The sequence below is a fragment of the Schistocerca gregaria genome, chromosome 4 (genome assembly GCF_023897955.1).
Source record: "Schistocerca gregaria isolate iqSchGreg1 chromosome 4, iqSchGreg1.2, whole genome shotgun sequence".
NCBI classification, from domain to species: Eukaryota; Metazoa; Arthropoda; class Insecta; order Orthoptera; family Acrididae; genus Schistocerca; species Schistocerca gregaria.
Window position 1 is genome coordinate 250,537,691 of NC_064923.1, and position 24,707 is coordinate 250,562,397.

General features: G+C 39.9%; 1 protein-coding gene across 1 annotated transcript in view; it reads right to left on the reverse strand.

Moving 5' to 3' along the window:
* Positions 1 to 24,707, reverse strand: part of LOC126268057 (carboxypeptidase B-like) — an 86,536-nt gene that overhangs the window by 11,372 nt on the left and 50,457 nt on the right. The window contains exons 7-8 of the mRNA XM_049973491.1: positions 2,677 to 2,733; positions 2,506 to 2,590 (exon numbers count right to left, since the gene is read on the reverse strand). Of these exons, the coding sequence (XP_049829448.1) occupies positions 2,506 to 2,590; positions 2,677 to 2,733 (142 nt within the window). The remainder of the gene's footprint in view (positions 1 to 2,505; positions 2,591 to 2,676; positions 2,734 to 24,707) is intronic.

The window sequence follows — 24,707 nt, forward strand, 5'->3', positions numbered from 1 at the left end:
ATGAACAAATAGAGCGAGTTGGGTCTTATACGATCGCTGTTTCTGGAATCCATGTTGATTCCTACAGAGTAGATTCTGGGTTGCCAGAAATGACATGATACGCGAGCAAAAAAACATGTTCTAAAATTCTACAACAGATCGATGCCAGAGATATACGCCTACAGTTTTGCGCATTTGCTCGACGACCCTTCTTGAAAACTGGAACTACCTGTGCGTGGTTGACAACTGATGGATGGTCAATGGTGCGTGTGGACGTGCTTCAATACGTCTCCCCAAAGGATCCCACACGTGTTCGATGGAATTTAAGAGGGAGGAACAGGCAGGTCAGTCTTTTCGCTGAACATCCTCTCCTTCTAAGAACTCCTCCATCTGCGCTGTTTGATGTTGTCACTCACTGTCATCCACAAAGATGAAAAGCAGACACGTATTCCTTGGTCATCAGGATTCAACTCGATGTGAAGGTCATAACTGGAAGCAAATCTATTTAATTCAATGGGATTCCAGGCCAAAGACGTATCAGGAGATCCTAGCAGAGTGGTGGACTACCAGCCTGACTGTCACCCACCATATGGCTCGACAACGAGGTGTGACAGTTCACACGTAACAGTCTAATAGAAACTTATTAAAAACGTAAATTTTAACCACAAACAGTAATTTCTGACATAGAGGTGAATGGAAATATGTACTTGTGAGGAATCTTAATTACACTAACTTGTAGAAGTCCGTTAATTGGTAAGAACATTTTATATGATATGAATCTTCTGTAATTAGTGTATTGTTAACATTTGACCCCTAAGCATTTATACACGATACAATTAGTATATAGACTAGAATTCACTCATGTGTTTAATATATAAGAATCTAGGTAATCATTGAAATGTGTCAATTGTTTTAGGATGAGAGTTTTAATTGTTAATTAATGAAATAATAATTTTAAACAATGCCGAGGATTGTTTGGTGTTTGGGGTTGTTCAGAAAGTGTAAATAGTAACACCCATGTTGGCAAAGGTTTTGATTTTTGAGCAGCTCCTTTTGTATTGTAAGTTTTGATTGCCTTTGTAATAATACTTTACTTTGTTTTGAAAGTATAATAAAAACGAAGAAACTTAACACAAGATTAAACTAAATTAACTTTCCAGTATTTAAGTTACGGTGGCTGACAATGTACTCAGGACGTCGGCTGGGGCAGATCATGAGTAACTATGAACAACCCCATCATTACGAGTTAACAAAAGTCATATAGTCTTAGGTGCCATTTCTTTTCATAGCATGGCCGCTTTGGTTGTCATGCGTTGCACCCTAACAGTATAGCGGTACGTCGACGATATTTTACACCGTGTTCCGTTCACCTACAGGGTAAGCCATCCTGTACTTACATTTCAGCAAGGTGATGCCCGCCAGCACACGACGAGAATCTCTACTGTTGCCTTAAAGTTTACCAAACCTTACCTTGGCCAACCACGTCGTAGGTTCTCTCTTTAATTGAGAACATTTGCCCGACTGCTGTGACCGACCCGTTCTACGCGTTTCAGTCCAGAACCGCGCTGCTGCTACGGTTGCAGGTTCGAATCCTGCCTCCGCCATGGATGTGTGTGATGCCTGTAGGTTAGTTAGGTTCAAGTAGTTCTACGTCTGGGGGAATGATTACCTCAGATGTTAAGTCCCATAGTACTTAGAGCCACATGAACCATTTTGAGAACGTCTGAACCATTACGGTTAGAGCACTCCAAGCAGCTCGGCATTTTGACGACCTATCGCACTAATTGGACAGAATGTGGCATGTTATCCCTCAGCAGGACATCCGGCAACTCTGTCAACCAATGCAAGTCGAATAAAAGCTTGAATAAGGACCAGAGGTGGACCAATGCGTTACTGATTTGCTCCTTTAGTGAAGCTCTTCGTTTTATATAAATCATCCACTTCTTCTGAAATTGTAATAATTTGTTTGTCTGAACGTCTGGGTCACATCTGCCGATTTCCGTCCCATTCGGACAATTTTTCCTTGGTGCTTTTCTTTTTTTGGTTTAAAGCACAAATGGGGCCCACCCGAATGTCAACTCCGTCGCACTGCGGGTATCCAGAATATCAAGGAGTAGTTACAAAAGCTGTGGACCAGTTTGCCTCAGGAGAGGATGCTACGGAATCACCGAATCAGTACGTGCATCCAGGGCAGAGAGGTTGCAACGTCAGATTGATAGTCGGACACATATTGCAAAGCTCGTTGTATATTTTATTCAATTTTGTTATCATTGAAGTGACATCACATACCCTTTCAAGCAGTGAAGTTTCATTCAGTTTTCTCCCCTCCTTCTGGATGTTTCCTTTCTCTGTAAGACAATGTATTAGTTCGCTGGAGCTGGGTCTGATGCACAGGGTTTCAACCTAACCGTAGTAGTGAAACATCGGGAGAGAAAGTTACGTATAAAAAGATAAAAAGACTCTCGCGAGTAGCTCCAGTTTCCTAAATCAGTGGTGTTTGAAAATGATGACTGTAGGTCTACTCACACAAGGTGTTGTTGAAGCTGCCGATGGTGTACTCTGGGCCTCCCGCTGCCAGCTGCGCTTCATTTGCGTCTTGGGCCAAGGCGTCCTGTGGAAGTAACGGAATTTAACATCTCAGTTAACAAAATCATTTAAAACAACTACTACTTAAAAAGAGCGGTAAGTTTAGCTTACCAGAGTTTCCCAGTCGTCAGGCAAGTCGCCGGTGTAGCCCCAGGGATAAAGTATGTACTGAAAAGAAATTACACGTTCATTATTAATCTCTACTGAAGACACAGAGTGTACTGACACTCTGATAGTACTTCAAAATAAAAGTAGTGTTAAAGCTAGAACTATATTAATCAGCAGAATGAGATTTTCACTCTGCAGTGGAGTGTGTGCTGATATGAAACTCCCTGGCAGATTAAAACTGTGTGCCGGGCCGAAACTCGAACTCGGGACCTTTGCCTTTCGCGGGCAAATGCTCTACCACCTGAGCTACCGAAGCACGATTCACACCCCGTCCTCACAGCCTTACTTCTGCGAGTACCTCGCCTCCTACCTTCCAAACTTTACAGAAGCTCTCCTGCGAACCCTGCAGAACTAGCACTCCTGAAAGACATGATATTGCGGAGACATGTCTTAGCCACAGCCTGGGGCATGTTTCCAGAATGACATTTTCACTCTGCAGCAATATCCTTTATTTCAGGAGTGCTAGTTCTGCAGGGTTCGCAGGAGAGCTTCTATAAAGTTTGGAAGGTTGGAAGCGAGGTACTGGCAGAAGTAAAGCTGTGAGGACGGGCCGTGAGTCGTGCTTGGGTAGCTCAGTTGGCAGAGAACTTTCCCGTTAAAGGCAAAGGTCCCGAGTTCGAGTCTCGGCCCGGCACACAGTTTTAATCTGCCAGGAAGTTTTTATATTAATCACATTTTTCTAAACACAATATGTAATTTCGTATCAGTAATTTGCAGATAAATGTTGTCTAAATATAAAGTCACTGATCAGCAGGAGCTCTCGTCCCAAGCACAGTGAGGGCAATCTCTGCTAAACACCTGGCGTGTCTTCTCTAATTTACACCCACGACCACACTTATACACGCAAACATACGACTACGGACGTGTAAAAAATTCCATTCACCAGGTTGGCAATACAACCTACGGAGTAAACGAATGAATAAATCAAAATACTGTGCTGACTGCGGAACACGTGAAACTACAGTGTTATTTTTCTTGTGAAGATTACAAAAGTAAAGTTAATTGGAAGAAACACAAATGCAGAATAAGAAAAATCAGGTTCATAAACGTCGAAAAAATTGTTGAAAGTACATGTGCAACAGCGTTTGACTTCAACCTCTGCTAACGACGAGGGAAAAAGCGATGCACTTCAGAATATTTAAAAAAGAGGGTAAAACTTACCAGGCAAATTGTACGCCAAATATAGAGGTCCTGAGAAATCAGTACCCAGAACAACCATCTCTGGCCGTAATAACGGCCTAGATACGCCTGGGCAATGCGTCAAACAGAGCTTTTTTTTTTTTTTTAAAAAAAAAAAAAAGGTTCAAATGGCTCTGAGCACTATGGGACTTAACATCTATGGTCATCAGTCCCCTAGAACTTAGAACTACTTAAACCTAACTAACCTAAGGACATCACACAACACCCAGTCATCAAGAGGCAGAGAAAATCCCTGACACCGTCAGGGATCGAACCCGGGAACCCGGGCGTGGGAAGCGAGGACGCTACCGCACGACCACGAGCTGCGGACAAACAGAGCTTCGATGGCGTGTGCAGCTACAGCTGCCCATGCATCTTCAACACGATACCACAGTTCATCAAGAATAGTGACTGGCGTATTGTGACGAGCCAGTTGCTCGGCCGCCATTGACCAGACGTTTTCAATTGGAGAGAGATCTGGAGAATGTGCTGGCCAGGGCAGCAGTCGAACATTTTCTGTATCCAGAAACGCCAGTACAGGACTGCAACATGCAATATGTGGTCGTGCATTATGCTGCTGAAATGTAGGGATTCGCAGGGATCGAATGAGGGTTGAGCCACGGATCGTAACACATCTGAAATATAACATCCACTATTCAAAGTGCCGTCAATGCGAACAAGAGGTGACCGAAACGTGTAACCAATGGCAACCCACACCATCACGCCAGGTGATACGCCAGTATGGCGATCACGAATACACGCTTCCAATGTGCGTTCAACGCGATGTCGCCAAACACGGATGCGGCCATCATTATGCTGTGAACAGAACCTGGATTCATAAAAAAATGACATTTTGCCATTCGTGCACCCAGGTTCGTCGTTGAGTACACCATCGCAGGGTCTCCTGTCAGTGATGCAGCGTCTAGGGTAACTGCAGACATGGTCTCCGATCTGATAGTCCATGCTGCTGCAAACTTCGTGGAACTGTTCGTGCAGAAGGTTGAAGTCTTGCAAACGTCCCCATCTGTTGACTCAGGGATCGAGACGTGGCTGCACGATCCGCTACAGCCATGCGAATAAGATGCCTGTCATCTCGACTGTTAGTGATACGAGGCCGTTGGGAGCCAGGACGGCGTTCCGTATTACTATCCTGAAACCACCGATTCCATATTCTGTCAACAGTCATTGGATCTCGACCAAAGCGAGCAGAAATGTCGCGATACGATAAACCGCAGTCACGATAGACTTCAATCCGACCTTTATTAAATTCGGAAACGTGATGGTGCGCATTTCTCCTCCTTACACGAGGCATCACAACAACGTTTCACCATGCAACGCCGGTCAACTGCTGTTTGTATATGAGAAATCGGTTGGAAATATTCCTCATGTCAGCACGTTGTAGGTGTCACCACCGGCGCCAACCTTGTGTGAAAAGCTAATCATTTGCATATCACAGCATCTTCTTCCTGTCCTTTAAATTTCGCATCTGTAGCACATCATATTCGTGGTGTAGCAATTTTAATGGTCAGTAGTGTACATTATAATATCATCTTTATTTTGGCAATTCTAAAACAGAGTTTCTTCTTGTATGTTTACAAACCTTTTGTAATGAATATCATCCCGTTTCATTCAAAATTAATGTGAGTTACTGACAGACAGAACCAGTACTCTATGAGAAATTTATATATTTTTTGTTTTTATTTAATTGAATTTTTATGTTGTTCACAAATTGCAACATCTAAACTTTTCACGGTAATTAAGGTCATATAAGCATGGCCTTTCCTGTATGTACGAGTATTTGCGAACAAAATACGACTCTGGTAGCTGGAGTCCAAAGTTTTTGTTAATGATGCCTTCTGCATTCTTGCGGAGATACTTCGTTCCCCAACAAATATTTATTTATATTTAACAGAAAAGTGAAATACCAATGTTCCTAAATTTAGCATTCAAATACTTTCTTAAAAATTTTCATCCCTTATTGCACTCCCTTAGGGGCTAAATTTCCAGTAACACTGAAACACGTATGTTTTTACTTCTTACCCAGAAGCCAGTTCCCAATTTTCATAGATGTAGCCCTAAAAGTCCTATAGTAGTTGATTAGCAATTATTTATTTTCAAAAAAATCTTTCACCCACTATTTTAACACATTAGTGGTTGAATTTCCAAAAACGGAGAAACCAAATACCAGTTTTTATAGTTGTAACTTCAAAATCCCCTTTTTAGCGACTAGCGACACACTTTCAAAAACCCTTTCATCACTTCTTTCACGTCCTTAGGAGCGGAATTTCGGACAGTCCCTTCCTAAATTAAAGCCTACAGTGTAAGATCCACACCGTCTCCGAACTTCGAGTTTTTATCCTTAGCAGTTTGGGCTGAATCAGTGAATCAGTCTGACCCAATTTCACCCCATTAGGAGTTGAATTTCCTAAAACAGTGAAAAACATATTTTTTCATCTCTAACCGAGAAGCCAGCTTCCGATTTTCAAACATTTAGCTGTAAAAATGCTTCGAAAATGAAATAATTTCATAAAACGTTTCACCCCTACTTCACCACTTTATGGGTTGAATTTCCAAAAACAGTGACATGCATATGTTTTAATTCTAGCAGAGTAACCAAATACAAGTTTTCGTAGATTCAGCTGTAGAAATACTTGCACAATGAAATATTACCACCGAAACTTTCATCCCCCGTTTCACTCCCAAAGGGGTTGAATTTCCAAAATGGTGAAACACGTATTTTTTATATTTCTAAGTGAGAAGCCAAATTTAAATTTTCATAGATTTAGCTTTTTTGGCCCTGAGCACTATGGGACTTAACTTCTGAGGTCATCAGTCCCCTAGAACGTAGAACTACTTAAACCTAACTAACCTAAGGACACCACACGCATCCATGCCTGAGGCAAGATTCGAACCTGCGGCCGTAGCGGTCTCGCGGTTCCAGACTGTAGAGCCTAGAACCACTCGGCCACTTCGGCCGGCCAGATTTAGCTTTAAAAAGGCTTCCATAGTAAAACATTTTCATAAAGAACTTCACCCCCAGTTTCACTTCTTTAGGAGATCAGTTTCCAAAAACACTGAAACACGCATTTTTGTTTGTTTTTTGTAACGAGAAGTCAAATACCATTGTTCATAAATGTAGCTTCAAAAATACTTTAGTAGTTCATTAGTAATGATATATTTTAAGAAAAGCTTTCGCCCAGTATTTCACCTCTATAGAGTTAAATTTTCAAAAACGTTGAAAAATGTATAGACCGAGTAACCACATAAACCACATACCAATTTTAGTAGGTCTAGCTTAACAACTGCCTTAATAGCAACAGTTTCAAAAAAAAAAAAAAAAAAAAAAAAAAAAAAACTTCATCCACTGCTTCAACCCCTTAGTGTTGGAATTTCGAAAAATCTCTTTTTAACGACGCCTAAAATAAAATATCCACACCTTCTCCAAATTTAAAGTTTCTGTTCTTGGGGGTTTCGGCTGGGCGATGATGAGTCACTCAGTCAATCAGGACATTGCAACGCACATATTTCGGAAATAGAATGCACAATAGATAAGCGGTTTCACAGAAGTGAATTGTAGGCAAGAGCGCGTATTTGCAACCAATAAACAGATTTTGGGACGTTGACAGATGTGCTGTTATTTATATGAGTTACAGATTTTTAAATACGACAGTGTCTACTGACAGTAAAATCATAAAAGTAGTGTAAATGGGAATTCCAGTGGTGTTGATTGCGGAAAACTAGTGCAAGTGGTTTACGAGTTATCATACGGTGAACATTGTAAACACCAACAGCTGTTTGTTCCATTTTAGTGCTTAGAACCTAGTTGAGTTTGTTTACATTCTGTTGTGTGTACACTGCAATTGCACTGCGACTGTCCTGTTAGATACTGTGAAAGAGCCGACGTAATTATGACGTGTTTGTAAGACGCCATCTCCCAGAGCGAAAAAATACCGGACATGGTCATGATTTATGGTGAGTGTAAGTAATATGCTTTTCATTCGTGTACCATGTACTCCAAAAGAAATGCCAGCAGACGTCAACCTCTTAATCTTTTCAAAAAATGCAAATGATGTGATTCGACTTATTACTGCTGCCTGCTTTGCAATTACTGCTGAAATGCTAGAATCTGTAAAGCAGTCGTTGCAGGCTTGTACTGCTGCCGGTGGTCGTCATTCTGAGTGCAGGCTTTGAGGCTACGTTGGTTTTTCTTGTGTCCGTCCTCACGGAGGTAGTGTAATCACATTTGTTTGTCTTTCGTTTGGCCTAGGCAGTGCCTTGTTTAACAAAACGACACAATTGGAGATGCATGAACGCCTGTTTAGGGCTGCACATATGCAGCCTTGTGAAATTCACATTCGTTTGTGCTACCACCTGGGCCGGCCGCTGTGGCCGAGCGGTTCTAGGCACTACAGTCTGGAACCGTCGCAGGTTTAAATCCTGCCTCGGGCATGGATGTGTGTGCTGTCCTTAGGTTAGTTAGGTTTAATTAGTTCTCAGTTCTAGGGGACTGATGACCGCAGAAGTCCCATAGTTCTCAGAGCCATTTGAACCAATTTTTTGCTACCACCTGGAACAAACAACTTTCGCTGTTTACAGTCTTCAAGCTGCGATATCTGGTAAACTACTTGCACTAGACTCCTGCAACAGACACTCTTGACATTCTAATTAAGTTCACTGTTATTGTGGTATTGTCAATGGGCACTGTTCCACTGAAATAATTTTACCTTTAAATAAAATCACGTTCGAAACTTATAACACTCTGTTTAAGAGCTGCAGAGATGGGTCCCTAATCACATTCCAATCTGTGAAATCCGCATATCATCAGTTGCTTCTTCGATTATCAAAATATTTGCGGTGCGAATTTTAAGTGATAAAAGACACTCCGGATCAGTATCTGACAATGTCAAAGGTAAGTTCATGCACACTGTGTGGCGATGCTGTTCATCATTTCTGGAAATCAAACCAATAGCTGTGTTTCATTCATATGTTTTTATTTGAGCTACAAATGAAAAAGCTAATTTCCGCATTCATTGGTAATAAAAACAATTATATAACCTCAAACATCAAAATAAACATTGGCTTACACATCTACACCAAAAATGTATAAAAAATGTAAATACAAATGCCCATAAATTATCTTTCCAAAGTTATACTTCAGTGACTTTAAAACTGTGCTATGTAACAACTGGTTTTCAATACGCTGCGAGGGAAGTCAAGGGACTTATTAATATATGAATTAAGCATTGTAAGTAGGCTGTTTACGTTTTCTTATTGGTAACACCACGTAGCGCTCTGTATGAAAAATCACTGGCTGTGCTGTGCGCAGTCTGTGGCTGGTTTGCATTGTTGTCTGCCATTGTAGTGTTGGGCAGCGGCAGCTGGATGCTAACAGCGCGTAGCGTTGCGCAGTTGGAGGTGAGCCGCCAGCAGTGGTGGACGTGGGGAGAGAGATGGCGGAGTTTTGAAATTTGTAAGAATTGGTGTCATGAACTGCTATATATATTATGACTAGTGAGGTAAATACATTGTTTGTTCTCTATTAAAATCTTTCATTTACTAACTATGCCTAGTGACTTCTGTAGTTTGAATCTTTTAGTTAGCTGGCAGTAGTGGCGCTCGCTGTATTGCAGTAGTTCGAGTAACGAAGATTTTTGTGAGGTAAGTGATTTGTGAAACATATAGATTAATGTTAGTCAGGGCCATTCTTTCGTAGGCATTTTTGGAAGTCAGATTGCGTTGCGCTAAAGATATTGTGTGTCAGTTTAAGCACATTCGTGTATAATTGTTCAAAGAGGACGTTTCACATAGACCAGTCGTGTACAATTTTTCTAAGGGGACGTTTCATATGGCGACCCTGCCAGGATACCTCACTGGAATCTTCTGATTTTTTCCTTGTAGTTTGTGTAATTAGTGTAGGTTTTGTTTATTGCTAGCGCGTAATCAGAGAGAGAATTTCCTTTGTAGTTGCAGTCTTTCATTGTTGTACAGTAAAATTGTTGTGGCATGCATGTAGTTTTGCATGAAGTATTTCGCAGCTGTGCTTGCAATTAACTAGATATTATTTTCAGTGCTATGTTAATGTGTTCTCTTATTTTTGTTCTTCAAATTGTGTTTTTCTGTGTTGTCGTGTGAAAAATTGTGACAATAATGGCGTGTGAAAAACGTAATACTAGGCTCCAAAGTAAACTGAGAAATGACAGTGAAGACGAAAGCAGTGTGTTAGCGCCACCATGTAATGAATTAACTAATGTTCAAAGTAGTAATTTGGTAATTGTGTGTAAGGAAATGGAGCGGGTTGCAAATAATGGTGTAGGCAGTGAAACAATTAGTGAACAGGGAAAAGTTATCGATCGATCGGTCGGCAACAGCTCGCCTCAGGATTCCGAAATGACAGGACACAATCTTGCAAATACTGTAGATTCAGATTTTGCGTCCTCACCGTTTTCTCAAATAAATCAAGACACATTTTCTGCTTTTCAAAATGCGAATATTGCCGGTTCAAATGCACTGCCGAAAAGCACTGAGGAACATGTTTCAGACACCAGTGCACTGTTATTAGAGTTAATGTAACAAATGGGACAAAGGCTACAAAAGTTAGACACAACGCTTGAACAAAATCAGAGACGAACAGAGCAAAAGTTAGACACAATGGAACAAAATCTTCAAAAGTTAGACACAATGGAACAAAATCTTCAAAAGTTAGACACAATGGAACAAAATCAGAGACAAACACAGCAAAAGTTAGACACAATGGAACAAAATCAGAGACAAACAGAGCAAAAGTTAGACGCAATGGAGCAAAAGCTTCAAAAGTTAGACTCAGTGGAACATACGCTTGAACAAACACGTGAAGATTTAACTACTGAATTACATAAAATCGAATCGAAATGTCAAAAAGTCTGTAATAACGTAAAAACACAAATTTTTGAGCATTTTCAACCTATTTTTTCGCGGCATGAAAATGCATTACAGAATCACGAAGCAGCCATAAAAGAACTGCAAACAATTGTTCATGAAAATCATGAGACCTTGCAAGCTAAAATTGACTCAGTTGCATCTACCGATTCGGTTACGCAACTTGCAAAAACTTAAAGGACACAGTAGATACTCTGAAAATTGGTTCAGAAAGACACATGGAGGACATTAGTTCATTATCAGAGAAAGTAGTTGAACTTTCGGATCAGCTAAATACTTTATCTACGAAGGTAGATGATAATTTGAATGACACAAAACCGGTAGTCTTTAATGACACAGAAGAGTGCGAACAAATTAGGAAATTCAAACAAAGTCTGAATCAAATTAGTACGCAACACCAAAGAGAAATCCGGGAAATACAAGATCAGCTGACACAGGTAATACAACAATTACGTATTTCAGAGGACACTCGCTCTCCAATACGGGAAGAGGGACATAGAAATACGGAACAGCCACAAAATAATAACACAGGGCACTTCGGAAATTATGAAAGAAATTGGCAAGGTACACCGAATTCTGAGATGGAACCGCCGACACGACGTAACAATGACCGATATGCTACCCGCCGAGACGATGATTTTGACTATAAGCTGTTCATTACTACACGTAAATTCAAAACATTTAAGAATTCTGGCAACGACATTCATCCACAAGCGTGGCTCCATCAATTCTCTCATTGTTTTCCTCCCAACTGGTCACTAGAGCACAGATTAGAATTTATATGTGGCTACTTAGAGAATGAACCAGCTGTAAGAATGCGATCGGTCATTCACGATTGCCACAGTGAAGGAGAATTTTACCATGCCTTCCTCTCAGCATATTGGTCCCAAGCCACACAAGACTGAGTAAAACATGGCATGATGATGATGAAACATTTCGAACAATCTGAATTTTCCAGTCTTGTGAAATATTTTGAAGACATGTTACACAAGAATCAATATCTTTCAAACCCATACAGCCCCACAGAACTCATCCACATTTGCTTAATGAAATTGCCTGAACATTTACGACATATTATTTTGGCAGGACGTTGCAAATACGACATTGAAGCTTTTCAGGGACTCTTACAAGAATTAGAAATTGACACAGACAGTCGCGGGATGCGAAAACAGGAAAACAATCACTACAGTTCACATCCGTCACAATTCCGTGACGACAGAAACAATAACTGGACACGACAAGGCCATTCTCACAACACAAATCGTGACCAAAACAGACACCACCCATAAGACAAACACTGGCAGCGTAATAATTACAGAGAAAGATCGCATTTCCGTAGTAATGAATATCACAGAGACAATCAGAGAAACAGACAATACGGGAACCAAAATAATTATTATCAAGTGAGACGGAATAACTTCAGACGCAATGGTCCAGCGCGCAGTTACGATTCAGGGAGAAATTCTCCACCACGTGACCCACAAGAAATTAATTACAGAAATTACCAACATGACGACAAACGATATGATCGTAACGACAGACCTGAATTACATCAGAACTGGCGGGATTCAAACAGAGCAGGGCCCTCTCGGCAAGGTGAATTTGTAGAAGTTAGGTCTCCTAATCCCAATAACGACGCGCGCCAACAAAGAGACAATGACTCGCACCGCAGGCAGCCGCGTGCGCCGGCTGGCTCAGAGAAAAATAACATAAGCTAACCTTGAGCAAAATTCCAGTGTTCCTTACCGACGCAATCACATGATAATTGCTTTTCAGTTGACAGTCTGCGTACTAGGAAGAATAAAGGTTTACACCACATTTCACATGTAAAACCGTTTATTGAAAGATAATCTGCTTTTTAACTTTGTCTTTGCCATATAACTTTTCACTTCACATTACTAGTATGCTTTGTCAGACTTAAGAAATTGTTAACATGCAACAGTGTTTGAAGTTAAATATCCAGTCAAGAACCAAGAGAACTTATTTAAACAGAAATTACGAATGCATTGATATTGTGAACAGACGACACAGTGTTATTGTGCGTGTACATTCTTGTTTGTTAGTTGCACAATTACGTAACGACTATAAGGCTGACATACTTAGAACATTTACCAGTACTGCTAATGAGATTTTAATGCAACATTTTGGTTTACTTGAAATTAAATTCTGGATTTAAAGTACTTTCTGTGAGATACCAGATGACTCAGTGGTTAGTTTATGTGACAGCTACACGATTTTATCACGACGCTACTAATGAGTGACAATTTACAATGTTGCTGTTGCACTGTATCTGTTTTATATCTGCACAGTTTTTCTGTATTATTCTGGAAAGTAAAACATGTTTCAGTAGTAACTTTTGTGGTATAGCTACAATGAGACAGCCTTTATCGTAGCACAACAATACGTTACATTATAGTACTTTCTTGATCACGGTAAGGTATGTAATAACTACTATATCTATACGGAAAGCATTTCACTTTCGTTTATGATGAGGTAAGTACATTGACTTCAGCAGAACTTTGCTTACAGAGGACGATAACTGCGACAGTTCCACAGAATTATCTTACAACAAGACGCACAGTTTATCGCTACAGTACACGTATTTGAGTGATTAATTTTGTACTGAAAACATTTATTTTTAAAGATATTTGAAGTACAATGATACAAAGGTTTTCTGTGATACATTTCATTCCATTGCTGTAATCTGTAACTCCTGAGGATATAATTACATTAATCCTCAGGGGGGTACACACCTACTTTGTGTACCATGTGTATGGCAACCACAAGGAGCCCTAGCTAATATGGTATTTGCTTATACAACTTTACACATCGGTACCATATTTCTCTAACACATTAATTACACAGCTATCTGATCATTTGACAGAGAAACCAACATCTTTTTACTACGTTAGTGACACATGTTTACGCAATTACGCAGGTGGATAACTTCACACTTATGAAATTGAATTTTGTCTGTACTTTGTGGACTGTTCATACTTTTTCGGAACCATTGTGATACTATAAGAGCTTTGAATGACATATTTGGTGTGGGATCACGATTTTTAAAGTACGTTTGAGGCAGATGACACTTTTGACATGAGCAGAGAATTTTTTTTTTAGGTTTTGAAATTATTGGAGGAAGCTACGGAGATTTTGAGAATTTGACTGTGGTGTTATGATGTTATTATTACGACGACGATGTCAATTATGCTGCTGAAGTATGCTTAAGCTGATGCTATATGAGTTATTTGGTTATGCTACGTATCTGTTATGATGACATATTGAAGAAGTGTCGACGAATATACATATGTGTAATAAGGTAAGGAATAATGAGTAGTGGTTAGGGACTCTGGTTTGTGAAAAAGGATGTTGGAAACCGAGAATCGTACTTTAAGTGTTATGAAATGTGTGTATGTGCGTGAATGTATCACTATGCTGGCGAAAATTATTTGGACACTATTCTATTTAAAGGATTTTGTTTCTACATATTTGTAACGCAAATTCTTGACCTGTGAATTTTTTTATATGAGGCTGCCACTGTAGCGGAAACTGGTGTCGTAAATATTTCGGTAAGACAGTTAAGTGACCACCTGCATGTAATGCGTCGTGGGCACCCAGCTGCGCGACAACCACCTGACAAAGGAGAGCCATTAGTGTGTGCCTTTCAGAGGCACAGGTAAAAAAAAAAGGGCCATTATCCTTTCTATTGACATTCCTTTGTAGAAAGCACCGCAAATACGACACGCTCATTACTGAGAAAGATACTTGCATCTGGCACCTGATTATAACAAACGTCTTTCTACGAGAGTTGAGAGAATTCTACTAACTTATGAAATGTCACATGACTATCGAATGATATTTTTATGCTTTGTCCACAGTTCCTTATTTCATTTGATATCTGTTTTCCAGCTGTGTTGCAGCATTGGTTTTATAAAATAAAAGTAAATGCATTTGCTAATGTGAAAACTTTCTGTCAACAGATCCGTTAAATAATAATTTTATGATGCACATTCTTCAAAAAAAAAAAAAAAAAAAAAAAAAAAAAAAAAAAAAAAAAAAAAAAAAAAAAAAAAAGAGGAGCTCTTGGAAAGGAAAGAAAAATAAGAAGGGACTAGTAACAGGAACTGCAAACATAATTTTCTTTTCAAGTACCTGGTAATTTATTTCATAGAATAAGTTGTGGTCCACCACTTTAATTGCATAGACATTAAGATGTGAATAGACATTGTCCTTATCTGCATTGTTGTCTTTAGTGTAACATTTTTTTCTGATTGAGCTTTGTCATGTTTAGGTATAAGTTATAGCATTTGCTGCGGCTGTTTGCCATTCATAGTGCTACTGAATGTCACTTTGTATTACTGGGTTAAGCCAATTTTATTACTGATTTATTTTTCTTGTTTGCTGCGCATTGCCTTATATTAGTTGTAATATTGCTACCTTTTTTTGCCAATTTCCATTTTTTTTATCATTGCTATTTGTATTAATTGTTTTGTGCTGCTGCATTGCCTCGTCCCTTAGTTTAGCATCTGAGCTCAGTAGGTTTAAGTTAGCTTAAGAGGGGGTAGACTAAATAAGAAACTAACTATGAGGAATTGGAAGAAATGCATTGAGAAGTTACAAGAAAATGATTTGGCCAAAAAAGTAGTGTACAGTGGAGGAAAACTATTTTTGAAAGAGGATGTGAACAAAATACAGAAAGCATGCTTGAATATGATATTTTTGGTGGAAACAAATGTTGAGATAAGACGAAAGAACTACAGAATGACGTTTTGGGTTGGACTGCAGTACCAAATGTTACACTGAAAAGAAACCCTGTCCTTTCCCTTTCTATTATTCCGCTATGTGTTTGTGTACTCTTGTATATTTGTGTTCTTCCTGTCTTTATGTGTTTAGCTAATAATATTTACATTGTAGAATTTTTCTGGTGTTTAGACATTATTTATTCTCTTTTATTTTAATGCTAATGTGTGAAGTTGATGTTTCAATAATTATTCTGATTTTTTATGTATGTACTTATGTCATAATTCCTGTAACACTGATGTATTTGTTATTTCGATTCTTTTGTAAAGCCTGTATTACTGCAAATGTTATCTGTAATATTATGTTCTTTAATGATATATTTTGTGCCTTTGTTATTGTATTCTCATGTTATAAAATTTTAATTGACACCAGTTCATCTCATTAAGTAACTTGTAAATTACATTTCACTGCACACGTTTCTGTTGGTCATAGTATATGGACAATATGTGAGAAGTAGGGACTGACAGTGTTTGCACTTGCGTTAATAATTCAGTAAGGGACTGGATAACAGCATTGCTGGTTGTAAGGACATTTCAAAAACAATTTTTGTGAGTGCACAAGTGGTGGTTATGGACTTGCTATATTATCCGCAAGACTCTTCAATGGTGATTGTGCACCTGCACAGTCAAACAGATGGCTGCTGGCCATCTCTACAAGGACTACAGTGGGTCTACACCTTTGACGACCCACCGATACCATTATTTCTACAAGGACTGCAATGGGTCTGCACCTCTGGTGGCCCACCAATACCGTAATCTCTACCAGGACTACAGTGGGTCTGCTCTGTGATGACCTACCTACCGATAGTCTTCAACGTCGACTGACTCTGCTGTGGCCCATTACCTGTCTGCATGTCAAGACTCAGCACTGCCTTTCGTTGGAAGGACAACACTACTTCTACAAGACTGCTTAGAAATCCACTACTTCCAAGTGCAATTTCTTTTACTGCTCAGACTTTGAGAAAAACACTGCAATTTTACTTTGATGAATGATCAGGACTGTCTTTATGGACTGTGAGAAAATTTTAGCTTTTGACCAACATTGTATCGATAAGTGTGTGCATTTCATTTCTTTGTTATTGTAATTATGAAAAAATTTTTCAAATCTGTATTGGCCACTGCCCATAACAATTTGTAAAAATTTTTTGTGGGGAGCATGGGGGCTATGTAAGTAGGCTGTTTAGGTTTTCTTATTGGTAACACCACGTAGCGCTCTGTATGAAAAATCACTGGCTGTGCTGTGCGCAGTCTGTGGCTGGTTTGCATTGTTGTCTGCCATTGTAGTGTTGGGCAGCGGCAGCTGGATGCTAACAGCGCGTAGCGTTGCGCAGTTGGAGGTGAGCCGCCAGCAGTGGTGGACGTGGGGAGAGAGATGGCGGAGTTTTGAAATTTGTAAGAATTGGTGTCATGAACTGCTATATATATTATGACTAGTGAGGTAAATACATTGTTTGTTCTCTATTGAAATCTTTCATTTGCTAACTATGCCTATCAGTAGTTAGTGACTTCCGTAGTTTGAATCTTTTAGTTAGCTGGCAGTAGTGGCGCTCGCTGTATTGCAGTAGTTCGAGTAACGAAGATTTTTGTGAGGTAAGTGATTTGTGAAACATATAGATTAATGTTAGTCAGGGCCATTCTTTCGTAGGGATTTTTGGAAGTCAGATTGCGTTGCGCTAAAGATATTGTGTGTCAGTTTAAGCACATTCGTGTATAATTGTTCAAAGAGGACGTTTCACATAGACCAGTCGTGTACAATTTTTATAAGGGGACGTTTCAGCATGTGCCGCAAATCTACCTATAAATTCGGACGCCACCTTAGAACGCTCTTGTCCGCAGAGACTAAGTCCAACAACCAGATGCAACGAAACATCACGACTCAGTGGGGAAGAGAATCACCGTACCGACCACTATTCAGGCTTTGGTATACATCATTTATTGAAACAGTTGTGTTTTCTATAAACGGGGGGCAGGTCGCCCATCTGTTTGTTGTGAGTAAGGAGTCTGATAAAGTCACTGCGTATGGCTCCCAGGGAGTTGGTAATGCTACGATCAACAGTGCACGGAGTCCTACGTAAGCAGTCACGTCTTTATGCCTACAAGGCGTAGCTTCTTCCAACACTGAAGCCTATGAGAAAACCTCAGCGCGAAGGAGTTGAAGTGGCTATGCTAGCCAAGATAAATGCAGAAACGTTTTTTTGGGAAGAGTCGTTTCTCCGCTGAGTCATATTTTTAGGTATCTGTTAAACTGGACAGTCATAACGTTCGTGTATTGGGACCAGAGTGTCCTCATGTTAGTCTTGAAACAGAAAGAGAAAGCCCCAATGTCAGTGTGTGATGCGGAATTATGCTCAGTTGCATCGTTGCTGATTTTTTTTTTTTAAACGAGATGTTTAGCTGGACATGTCACAAGAGTATATCTAATTTACATTCGATGAATCTAGCAGCCCATACTGCTGCTTATTGCTTTTCATAAGTAATCGTTGGGATAAATATTCCCAAGGGAACCACTGTATATTTGTTTCAGTCTAGTATATTTTTCATCAGCATAGTGCACTATCCTGCAATGCGTTCTTTGTTCTGTGAATGATTGAGAAATTACAAACTGAATGGTATCTAAAGGATCATGGTATCTTCTCTTATTATTTATTTGTAGAGGTGCTGTAATGTTCGTTTGGCCTCTTGTTTTCGGGCATGGCGTATGGCCTGGACTGCACAGAGCCTACGCAGCACCTCGCTTCTTAAGAAGTACGACTCCTAATTAGCCGACTTAAAAAGAGCGGGGGTTTTTGAGAAAAGTTCCACTGAGTCATGCATCTCTTAAACTGTCCACCGATAACTCACATATTATAGTTGAATACTGTGACCAACACCTTAAATTCCTTCATGTATTTATATAGTCTCTCAGTCTAATCAATAGCATATCACAAAAGCAGTTCAAAAATACCAAGTCCCATTCTACCCACTCACAGATGTTAGAATCTCAAATGGCTGCCAGCTTCCACGTTTAACCCACTTGTCAGCAGCGAGTTTTACTAAGTTGCTGAAAATGACAAAGTATCGTACAGCCCCATGACGTCCTATATCTACCACTCTGCAAGCTCTGATCAGCCTGAAACAAACCTTCGTGTACAAGTTACCTCCTAATGGCTCCAAATACAATGACCATGAATGGCCAGATGCACTCAGTTGTTTTCCCTATTTAGCCAGCCAAAATGTGTGATTTGAACAAATTGGAGTACCATTTAAAACACACACAACTGACAGGTGATATGCATATTTTGAGAGGCGTACCACAGTCGGTGGTCCTTCTCAGGCCACACACATTATTTTAAGCCGAATAGCTTAGTCACAAATAATTTAAATACAAATTGTGTGGACCTGTATTCTACATTCACAACAGAGAAAACATCACAAATAATCACTTAACACTAAACACAGCGTGTTCATAAGAAGCGTATTTTGGAGCTCTATCCAAGTATAACAATTTACATGTGTAGTTTGTCAGATCGTGGATGATGGAGTGTAAGGAAATAGGTTTGTGTCCTGCTATATGCTAATATTTTTTTCATCTTACCGTTTGCAACACATTTTGGGACTTTTTTAATGAAACGTCTTGAATATCAGCAAGATGAATATTTTGTTACTTAATCAATAAATCAGTATAAAAACTATACATATAGTACGTTGAAATTAGGGGATTTTTCAGGGTACAACATGCTGCTTTCGTATTAAGTATGTATGTGGAGGAGTCGATCTTCTGACACATTTGCTTATTTAGAATAATTGAAACATGTTATAACTAAGTCTGTACAACAGTGGTGTGTGATCTTCTGTGATGATAACTGGCATGCTCAACTATCGTCTAACACCTGGACTCTAAATATCGCTCGAAGTGTTTGTGAGATATTTATTTTTAAAGGTTTAAGTATTATTTTTTATATGTTGTTCTGCCATAACTTCCATAATTTTACAATATAACCTACGGCTAAAACAGAGACACATGCCGCCAGTTTCCTGATCACCAAGATTTACTTAAATTTTTGATACGACATTTCCGTGAATTACTATACTGACATAGTATACTGAGGTAGCAATTAGCTGACATACTGTGAACTCTGCCATATTTGACGTCTGCACCCTTTGTGCCCTATGCTAACCATTTCACTTCACTTCTAGCATTCGGGTAAACCAGGAGTTCTTATATACTGAACATACAGTTCTTCCCCACCAAGCAAGCTCGCTATGGTACTAACCAATGCACATCTACTCAGGCAAAGAGTTTCTGTAGCAAGAACGTCTGTGTACCAGGAGAAGTTAGCGCCACACTCGGCTTGATAGGAAGTGACGTCAAAATGACATGTCACTCGATCTGTCCATGCGACAGAGCCAAACTGATTTGTCGTATTCCGCAGATTTGGTATTATAACTTGCAGAATGCCATATCAAGACAATGGAACATTGAAGATGTTTCACAAAAACGTCACCCTCAGCTGGATTTCTTAAAATTAAATGGCAATAATAAGGCACTAGCAGCAAAAGCCTCAAGAGACTCGATGATAAACAATATGATGTTCCAACTTGCAAATCCCCGACAGTAGTTTGTCAGATTGTGAATGATGGAGTGTAAGGAAATAGATTTGTGTCCTGCTTACGCTAATATTTTTTTCATCTTAGCGTGTGTAATACATTTTTGGACTTTATGTATGAATTGCAGTGTTCTATGTTATTTATATCTAAGGGTGTGCTCTCTCAGGAATGAATTACCCCTATTTTGTGACTTCTGTTTGATTAGTAAACAAAGAATGAAATCGCTTCGGGTGGAATGACCAGCAATAACATTCCCATTCTGGGTTGTTAGGAATATTTTGCCGACTTTTTACAGTATGTTGCGACTCCTGAGTGTTTGGTTGGGAAGGAACCTAAGAGTACAGTTTAAGTTGCTGCAAGTGAAACGAACAGTAATAACATTTGTGTTCCTTGCTTGCCAGAAATATTTGGCTGTTTATTTGCGAATATGACTAGCCAGGAACCTAAGAGAACCGATAATCTGTTGCAAATGCGTATACAGGTGCAGATTCGTTTGTCAGTAGGACTACGGCACGTCGTACAATGTTTTATTTCTTCAAAATGGTAAGTTCTAGTGAGTAGTTTTGGTTATCAGAATGTATCCATAGGTGCAATTTTGAGTTTCAGTCCGTTTTAGCTTTTTGCCTCATAGAAATAGCGAGTATCTTTGACTTGAAACATTTTACTGTTTGGCAAATAAGCGCACGTGTAAGACCACCCACACAGGTCCATATTTATGTGTTAGCGGCGCTACGCCTGGGCTGTCCTCCGACCAAGCCAGGACTACACCCACCAACAGCTCGTCAAAGAAGGTGTTACCTCACATGGGTATTCCCAAGTACCTAGTCTATGGTACGGTACTCATTTCAGTTACACTTACGCCTGATGCAAATATTTTCAGACATTCTAGTATAAAACGAAAGTTCATAACCACATTAATATTTAAATTAGAAACATACAGTACAATCGCTTGGCTCTTTAAAGCTTTTGAGAAGTTAGTATCATTACTCTACTGAAAATTTTATGATAAATAAATTTTGTTCTAAACAAAGCAGTTCTCTGAAGAGCCGCTGTGGACTGTACCGATGACGTTCGGTGGCTGGTCCTTGTTAATGAAGAGGGACGAAACTAAAGAAACATAAAATACGAGGCGTATTCGGAAAGTGAAGAAAGTTTGCATATACACTGTCTGCCCAAAAAAAAAAAAAAAGTAGCTAGAATACCTGGTCGGATGGCAATGTGATTTCAATCATGTACACACTACTGGAGGGGACGCAACTGAGTAGAAGTGCAATTTCCAGTGACAGATACCAGGGCTGGTGGGGTATATGAGCTCGGCCAGGTATTGAGTGATCACTGTGAAGAACAGGGAAATGCCTCAAACTGATGTGAGACAGCGTTATCACCACTGATAGAGATTGAAAGGACCATTTGGCAGGCTCGTTAAATCGTGTTTTGTTGTCAGGCAGTATAGTTAGCTAAAGACAGGTCAGAATAAAATACAACAGTGACATCGAAAATGCGTGCTGTAGTTAGATTTTGGTGTGCATCAGGACCTTCTGCACTATGACGTGGGACCATAGACTTTTTGCTGTACCATTCCGTTGGAAACTCTTCTACAGTCCTGGCCTAGCACCCAGCTTTAGCTGCACGTGAAACAGTGTGTTGATGGCCAAAGTTTTGAAAATGGCGAGAATCTTCTATGGTGAGGGACTAAAGTAGATATTTGCAACGTTACGAAAAGTGCTTGGAAGTTGATGGTGAGTACGTGGAAAGACCCTAACTTTCCTAATATATTTTCTAAACCAGGATCAACCTCAAGTCTTTGCCTTTCGTGGAGAAGGCTTTCAGAGTAGTGCCTGCACAACCCATGGAATAAAGGGTTTGAGAAATTTAGAGCAAAGTTAGAGATCCAGTACACAGTTTAATCTGTCATGGACTTTATTATGCTAATAGATCACTAGAAGCAAAATATTCATATCATGATATGATATTTGTATTGCACGTCTGAATAGCCACGCGTGGGATTTGCGCAGGTGAGCCGGCCCGGGTCCAATTCTGCCTACGGATTAAAAACAAGGAGCAGTGTGCCAGTGAGCCTGTATGTGGTACATACCGTCCGACCAAAGATATCCGAGACATTTTATCCTGCCGTATAAGTGATGTCAGGGCATTAACTACTTTGGCAACGTGTCAGCTTCGTTGTGTCACAATTCGAAATGGAGCAAAAACAAAAACAACGGCGCGTAGACACCGGCCATAACTAGGTTGAAATGAAAATGTGGACAGCTGTTTATGGAAATAACCATCCTCGTGTTATCAGTACGAACCTACCACAAAACAACAAGGTGAAGAAGTTCTCACGAACTTGCAGGGTCTTATGACGTAACCAATGTGTAAGCCAGTGCGACAAATGAGTTGAACAATATCTCAAAGAAGGTCTTATCTGATATTTCGCATGGATGTACGGATGAACGACACGTTGTACTCAGGTGAAGGGAGGCTATGTAGAACACCTGAAGCATTAAAACCATTATCTTCCATTTTCTCTATTTCTTATAAATCCAGTTACTTATTTTAAGTTTTGTACTGATGGGGAATGGTGAGCTGCTTAATTTATTCTGTCTCAGCTGTAGGCTTTGGAAATTCAGTGGTATTGTAGAAATAATACTGAGTGTAATAAAATAAAAACAGTACGGCGACTCAGTGCTTCATGGCTATCTGACAATAACAGATGAGTACTCGACTGGAACATTGTAGTAACTTACAGATTTGACAGGTCTGGGAACTCGAGCAAAAAGTGGGTGGGAAACAGAAGTTTCTAGCTTGGCTAATACACGGCTGTCAATAGAGAGTGGCAGATGGTTCAGGCATCATTCACTTTGGGACTGTTTGCGATACTTTTGTCCTAAATGTAAGTTGCTAGATGGCGGATATCTCGTCGCTTTTTGAATCGCATTGTTCCAAGTCGACATACAACAACACTATAGGTGACAACTTTCAGAATAACAGGAAACAAAGTCACCAAGATCCGAAAAAATATCATGAAGAAGTGGAAATGTCGCCATTATGAGAGAGGCAAACATCATCATCTCAAAACCGTGCACACGTCAACATATACACTGTCCTTGGATAATGAGCTGTGAGTCTGTGAGAAAAATGTTACATTTTAATTTGTAAATGTTGAAGTCTTCTAATATAAACATTTTATTCACCAAGATCGCAACTATTCGTACGGTGATGATTAGTTTGGCAAATTTTAATTGCCATTTTCAAATCTGAAAATGCATAAGATGTAAGCTAAAAGAAATTGTTCGACATGACTATGTAATATTACTTGACAGAGAAAGAAGTAAAAGAATTACATACCAAATTACTACAAGCAGTAGCTTCCACATTCAAGTCGAATATTCACCAGCATGTTATATCTTATGCATCTACATGTTTGAAGATTGCAATTCAAATTAGCTGAAAATAGTTATCACTGTAAAAACAATTGCGATCTTGGCAAATGAATTTTGCGTATTAGAAGACATTTACAAATACAGATCGCCTCCTACAAGGCTGATTACGTTTGGTAATTGAAATTTGAATTTGTGTTGTAGGAACTCTCCCCAAGATACACGTGCAAAAGAACGCCCCCCCCCCCTCCCGACCCCCTTGTCACCCAATATCACATTGAACTGGAGCAACTGAACTTATCCTTAGCCAGGGCTTTGATTATCTCTCATCATGTATTGAGATGAGGGGTATCCTATCCAAGACCCTCCCCACCCCTCCTAATGTGGTATTCCGCTGCGCACACAACCTAAAGTACATCCTATTCCTTCCCTATTTCACTCCCACTCCCAGTCACTTGGCACAGGGATCATTACCCTGTGACAGACTAAGGTACAAAACATGTCCAATTCACCTACCCAGCACTTGCTATTCCAGTCGTGTCATAGGCTTAACCTAACCCATCAGAGGATGGGCTGCCTCTGAAAGCTACCATGTCATAAACTAACTTTTCTGTAAACAGTGAGCATGTTTGCCAGTATCACTACCAACCAGCTGTCCACCAGTATGAATGTCCAATTTGTTGCAGAAAGAAAACTTCCTAGTTTTGTGACTACAATTTCAATGACTGCTTCACAGCATGGACCATCTTAATCCTTCTCTCCACCACCAAGTTCTCTGAAGTATGCAGGTGGGTGTTATCCTTACAACATAGCCTTCACTCTCATAATTGTCATGGCTCAGTCTCTGGTAAATCACTCTCCCCCACACCCTCCATCCAACAGTTTCCCCCTTCCTCCATCAAGTCACCCCCTCCCAGTTCACTTACCATGTCACCCACAGCATGCACCGCTCCCCACTGTCTTCGACAACCATGCATGCAGTGCCTAGCCTGTATACCTGCCACTCCTACATCTCTCATTCCTAGCTGGCATACTGAAGTTTTCTTTCTTTCTGTTTACGCCTATCGACAGCTCAGCACTTCTGCTTTTGGTGAGTAGTCTCCTTTAATCTAAC